This window comes from Alligator sinensis, unplaced genomic scaffold (genome assembly GCF_000455745.1).
Source record: "Alligator sinensis unplaced genomic scaffold, ASM45574v1 scaffold1011_1, whole genome shotgun sequence".
In the NCBI taxonomy this organism is placed as follows: Eukaryota; Metazoa; Chordata; order Crocodylia; family Alligatoridae; genus Alligator; species Alligator sinensis.
The window spans coordinates 289133-295845 of NW_005842785.1; the positions used below are offsets into that span (position 1 = coordinate 289133).

Here is a 6713-nt window from a genome sequence, read left to right on the forward strand (position 1 = left end):
GTTTTGTAACCTGGTCATAAAAAGAGACTAGATTAGTCAGGCATGATCTACCTGCTACGAACCCGTGCTGGTTTCCCCTCAGCATAATTTTTCCTGCCGGGCTCTCGCAAATGTGAGCCTTGATAATTTTTTCAAAGACTTTGCCAAGGATGGAGGTGAGACTGACTGGCCTACAGTTGCCTGGGTCCTCCTTCCTCCCCTTCTTGAAAATGGGGACCACATTGGCCCTTTTCCAGTCTTCCAGGACCTGGCCCATGTGCCATGAGTGTTCAAATATTCCCGCCAGTGGCTGTGCAGTGTCGTCAGCCAGTGCCTTCAGCACCCTCGGATGAAGCTCATCCGGGCCTGCCGACTTAAACGCATCCAGTTCCTCCAAGTGACTCTGCACCATCTCAGGGTCTACGCTTGGTAGTCTGGCACCTTGCTGCTGCCTCTCTACAATCCCAGTGAGAGACTTGTCTTGCTCTTCAGAGACATTAACTTTCTTAGGCATTTGGCACATGTTAAAATAGGATAGGATAGGATCTGTTCTCCGGTCCTGACAACTATGCATCCTGCCATGCCACATATATATATTTGGAAAAATTTCTACTGATCAGACTGGTGAAACACTGACCTGGGCTACCAGTAGAGGTTGTGGAATCTCATTCATTGGAGGTTCTAAAGAAATGGATAGACTAACATCTATCCAATATCTAAGAACATCATAGCACAATGTGGTAAGTATTGTATCAATTTTATAAACAGAGACTTGAAAGAATTAAATTTGTCAGGTGGATTTTCATGTTTTTCTTCCATAGTGTTAAGTTGAAGTCTTAATAATTATCTGTTATATTATTGGAGTATTTACCATGTTTTATTATCTCCATGCACATATTCCATGCTTTGCTACACTGTATATACGTGCAGTCACCAAATCTCTCTTTGTCAATCTAGTATTTTTCTATATAACCCACTTCCCTATTCCAGCTGAAGATGAAGATCCTCTGAACAAAAATGTGCAGTGCACTGATTTAATTACCAAAAATGTAAAGGACTTAGAAATGTTTTCTTATAGGCACCAGTCTTTCAAAATGATCAACATAAATGGATCCTTAAGTGTGTGCAATATCCTATTGAATTCCTTGCTGGCTCATGATTCTACCCACGCAGACCAACCGGTAGGATTAGCTGTTATATATTCAGCAGTGAAACTAGGACAGGACAGCTGGGGCAATCATCCGGGGAGCTGATCTGGGGGAGGCGTAATGTGAAAAAAGGCTGCCATGATTGCACTGGAGGTGCAGCAGCAACTAGAATTCGCTGCATTGCTACGCTGGCTGCATTGCTACACTGCTGAATTAATGGTGGCCTTTTATGTCAAGCTACAGATTTCTGTAGTTAAAAAAAAAAAAGAAACTGCTGACTTCTCTGGTAGGAAAATTGTTGACTCTTTTGGCAAAAGAAAGTTGGTATTAGGAACAACAAAGGAAAAACTTTCCCAATGATTTTTGTGTGGGGATGAGGATCCCCCGTGGTGGAGCTATTAGCAAAATCAAAGTCCAAACCAGTGACTGTTTGGAAGCCAGTGAATCATCAGCTCCAACTTCCTTCACTCAGATACTCCTTAAGATACTAGTACCTAATTAACATTATTAATACTAATATTATTAGTATTACTCAGCAAGATATTGTAATTTCCTCCCTTTTGCTCTTCTTTCCTAGCACTTAGAAAAAATGACAGCCTTGGAATCTGAAGTTCTTGATTCATCTATGAAACAGGTATAGCCTCAGATCAGCAAATAGCCTTAACCAGTGATATACGTCAGTGGGCATGTCTATACAAGATGCTAAATGTGCAGTAGACCAATTCTACTGCGTATTACCACAGCAGGCAAAAACCATAATAATGCGCTAATGCACAGTAGAATTAGTCTACTGCGCAATAGTGTCGCAAAAAAAGCATGTGCTGGTGCTACTGTGGAGTACCACCAATTACAGTGCATTAAGTTAGTACCTGGTATTACAGAGCATTAATGAATGAGTAGACATGCCCACTGATTCTTAACCAGGGTGCTGCAGTACAAACCTGATGCAAGATCCTTTTAAGGGATGCCATGGAACATTAGCACTGTTAGCTGTGCAAACACCTTACACCAGTGATCCTCAACCAAGGAGTCATGGCACCCTGGGGCACTTTGGAGTAATTTCAAGGGTGCCACAGGATCCCACACAGTGGTTTATGAACATGAGTCACAAGATAAACTCAGAGCTTTCAAACAAGAATCCATAGTTGTGGTTCTTTCGAGTTCTTACAACAGAAAAACGCCTCCATTATTTGTCTGTAGACAAAACAAGACCAAAATCTAAGAGCTGGTATTTTCTGAGGGCTGCCTCAGGTCTGTCAGGGGTCCAGATGCTAAACATGTTGAGCACCATAGACCTACATGACTCAAGTTGAATCCAGAGATTTCAGACCAGACTCCGCAGTGCCCAACCATGCTGACCCACTGGGGTCATTCACAATTTTTGCACCATAGAATCATCGAAAATTATGAAATTATGGAAGGGACCTCAGAAGATCATCTAGTCAAATCCCCTGCTCAAAGCAGGACCATCCCCAAATAGATCATCCCCCCCAAGCCTCTGTCTAGCCAGGTCTTAAAAACCTCCAAAGATGGAGAGTCCACAACCTCTCTGAGTAATCTGTTCCAATGCTTTACTACCCTCCTAAAAAGTTTTTTCACCCCAGATGTGGCCTCACCAGTGCCTAATAGAGGGGAATAATCACTTCCCTGAATCTGCTGGCAGCTCCTACTAATGCAGCCCAGGACGCTGTTAGCCTTCTTCACAAGGGCATACTTGGCTCATATTCAGCTTATTGTCATCTGTAACCCCCAGGTCCTTTTCTGCAAAGCCAGTCAGTCCCCAGCCTGTAGCAATGCATGAGATTGTTCCATCCTATTTGCAGGACTTTGCACTTCTCTTTATTGAACCTCATGAAATTTCTTTTGGTCCAATCCTCCCATTTATCGAGGTATCTCTGAATCATAGCACTACCCTCCAGCAAACTTGCTGAGGGTGCACTCTATCCAGTCTTTCAGGTATTGATATTGAACAAAACTAGCCCCAGAATTTACTTTCATTACTTTGAGATTAGGCTGCAGCAGATTTACTGCAAATACTGCAAATATGCCTTTTGGAAATACTCATTCAAATTCTAGATGGATATTCAATTCAACCATGTTGGTTGGACCCCTTTTTGTCCAACTGAAGGGTGTTTTGTTTGGAAAATACTTTTTCTATATATAAATATCTAGACTTGTATCCAAACAAGAATATTCTCTCAGCCTCAAGGGAGGTGGAGAGAAAACATTATTTCAAATTTACCTGAGCCATTTTCTTAAAGAATGGGCTCTGTTATTTCTTCCTAGTCCAAAACTGAGGACAAGCCCAGAGCTGGCATTGTCTGAGGGGGGCCTTGAGTGTAAGAAAGCTGAGGACCAGCAGCCTTGGTACTGGCCCAAAGAGCTTCGCAGCCTTGCCAAGACAACAGGCTTCCACCCTGCCGGGTCGTGACGCACGCTTCCTCCTGGGCCTTCCTTGGTTCTTCTTTGGCTCAAGGCCGCTGGTCCTGGTGCCTGGAAGGCTCCATGAACCAACATCATCTCTCTGCACTTAAGGCACAATTAACCACTCAGTCAGGCCTTATGTTGTGACCCTGCCACATAAATGAGGCATAAGCCTCCAAGCCAGTCCACACAAAATGTGCAGTAACTACGTGGCTCCTTCTTACCACGCCATGAATTGAGCGTGTGGCCAGCTGCTCCCCAGTGGCCCCCTCAGGTGAGGGGGCTCCCAGACACGGGGAAGCACACTGGGTGGCAGGGGCAGCGCTTGGATCTTGGCCTGGAGGTGCGGGGCTGGCAGGCAGCGCAGGGGCAGCCTGGGATGGGATAAGGCGATGAGGTGCAGTGCTGCACCTCAGTGGCACCTCCTCCCCACACAGGCGCCTCTGCGGGGACGCTTTACCATCTTTCATTTTCCCTGAGCCTGAGGATGGGGACGTGCGTGCCTAAAAGCTTGCAGAAAAAAATAACTTTGTTTTGCGATTTCTTAGTGGGTCTAATAAAAGGTGTCATCTCTGAATCACGAGTTGTAGTTCTGCATTTCTTGTTTTGTCTCGGACCAACGCGGCTACCAAATACATCCCTGAAATGTGGAAGATGCTGAATTTTGGCCGATTTTTGGATTTTAAACTTCATTGCAGAACAAGAAGAAAGATTTTTAAACCTCCCTGTTTGCCACAGGACACCTCCAGGGAAGGGACCTTACCTGAACAAAGAGCGACTCAGAACAACTCAGAGATACTCTCATGGACCCAGAGGGACAGATTTTCCATCTCCTGCTCCCTCTGTGCAAAAATGAAGTTTATTTCCTACTTATGGGAACCTTTTACCAGCTTTAATTTTCTCAGAGCCTGATGAAGGGCCTTTGAGCCCGAAAGCTTGCAGAAAAAGAGATTTTTGGGGGGGGGGGGGGGGGTCTGGGCCGGGCCGGGGCGGAAGTGCGGGGCAACCCGGCCCGGCCTGGCCCTAACGCGCCGTGTCCCCGCAGAGCAAGCAGGAAATCCACCGCCGCTCCGCCCGCCTGCGCAACACCAAGTACAAGTCGGCGCCGGCCGCGGAGAAGAAGGTGTCCACCAAGGGCAAGGGCCGCCGGCACATCTTCAAGCTGAAGAACGTGAGCGCCGGGTCCCGCGGCTGGGGGGGCCCCGGGGCGGCCCCAGCCAGAGCCTCCCACACGGGGCGCCTGGGCCCTGGCATCCCGCTGGGGGAGCGATGGCCCAGCTCATCCCAGCGCACAGGGCCGGGCAGCACCAGGCCCCAGGGCCCAAGCCTGGTGCGGGCAACCAGACCGGGAGGGGACGGCGCGAACCCATCCCAGGGCGAGGGGGCCGTGCCAGGAGGTCCCAGGACCCAAGCCCAGTGTGCAAGGCAGGCCTGTTTGACATATAGGATTAACGTGGGCTTGACACTCCTGGAGCAAGCAGGGTGCTTTTGGGTCTACGTCAGTTCATTTTAGGGTTAACTGAAGAGAAACCAAGGATGGGAGGGAGGTCATAGGTTCAAAACGAGTGCACCAAAGAGAGACATGGACAGTGCCCACTGGCCCTTGAACAAGTCCAAGGTGCACAGGGCAGGAAGGGGGCAGTGCCAGGCCCTGTGGCCTGATCCAGCCCATTGACCTGTCCAGCACTGCTCATAGGGCCAAAAGGTTGAGCACCACTGTCCTATACCAAGCCACTAACCTCTTAGCAAAACTACCCAGAGCACCATTCCCCTCTTTTTACATTAAACCTTCAGTCTGAGAGAACAGAAATATTAGTGACACCACAGTCTTAGATTATATCATAAATATATCATGGTCAAAGGAGTGCTCATTAATTTTTTGTTTTTCCCAGTATTCTGAGATGGAAGTCATTTGTCCTCTGTGCAGCAAAAAGCACTGTGTCTGTTTTCATGCAATTCTTTTAACCACCTCCTTTTATGTTGTGTTTTGTTTTTTTAGCCCATCAAGGCTCCTGAGTCTGTATCCACCATAATCACAGCAGAATCTCTCTTTTACAAGGTAAAGTGCATGTGCAAGAAAAGATTTTTGCCATTGTCCTTGTTCCAAAAGTTACCACAAATAGTGAAAGGATGTTATTTACCAGGAGAATTTACTTTCCCCTCAGCCTGTAATGTTGTCTCTTATCATTACCTGCCTACCCGTGAATTGTTTACTTCAGAAGACAATTGCAGAAGTTCTCTCTTGTTTCTTTTCTCTGAAGGTTAAGCATCAAATTGTATGAGTCGCATTATAGAGCCAGCTTTTTTTTAACTGAAGTTTGTAGAATTGCACTTCTTAATTTATGAATAAAAGGGTTACTCTGGAAGCTAAGTAAAAGTGATCACCAAAAATAATTTAAGTGTACAGCGTTGATCTAGAGTTTGCCTTTAAGTAGCCTTTGAGTAGTCATAAACGTTAGTGCAACCAGTGTGAATGGTGAAGTGACTTTCAGACACAAAGGGAACAATAAATAATAGGTGCATGAAAACACAGTCCAAACTTAAAAGAGAAAAAAATATTCTGTCTCTGGTATGAGTGTTTCTACCAACTCAGTAAATATAAATTCTTATATTGCCTGTTTGCTTTTTAACAGAAACTATAATAGGATGTTTACAGCAGAGCCCATAGTTGGGGTGTGACTGAACAATAGGAGTATTTAAACCAAAAAAAAAAAGAGCACTTATCTGCTTTGTTCAAGGGGGCAAATCAGGACCAACGGTAAATAAGTCACTGGTTACCTCAAAAAACCTGTTTATGCTACTGAAAATGTGTCTGCTGGCTAGTTGTGGCAACAGTCATTCTTTGTTGCAGTCCATGGAGGGTCTAGGTCAGTGATCCTTAACCTTTGAGTCTAGAATCACAGGCAGCTCCTTAGAGCGGTGTTCAGAGGGTTTTTCTGAATACTATTCCAGTAGGAGAGAGATGAAACCCAGATCCTTCCCAGAAATTGGTAGATGTTATATAGGTCTCTATCAGTGCTCCCATTCAGGATGGCCGGAGAACAAGTATTTCATTTCAGAAAAAAACCCTGGCATTTGAAATTTGCCTTCATTCTGCACTCAGGCAAAACAGAGACCTTTCAAAATTTGTTGTTCTAAAAGGGGGGGGGGGGGGGGGGGGCA

General features: G+C 45.7%; 1 protein-coding gene across 1 annotated transcript in view; it reads left to right on the forward strand.

Annotated features, from left to right (window-relative positions):
- GATAD1 (GATA zinc finger domain containing 1) overlaps positions 1-6713 on the forward strand; it is an 11593-nt gene that overhangs the window by 1903 nt on the left and 2977 nt on the right. The window contains exons 2-4 of the mRNA XM_025191071.1: positions 1705-1761; positions 4579-4722; positions 5551-5610. Coding sequence (XP_025046856.1) covers positions 1705-1761; positions 4579-4722; positions 5551-5610 — 261 coding nt within the window. The remainder of the gene's footprint in view (positions 1-1704; positions 1762-4578; positions 4723-5550; positions 5611-6713) is intronic.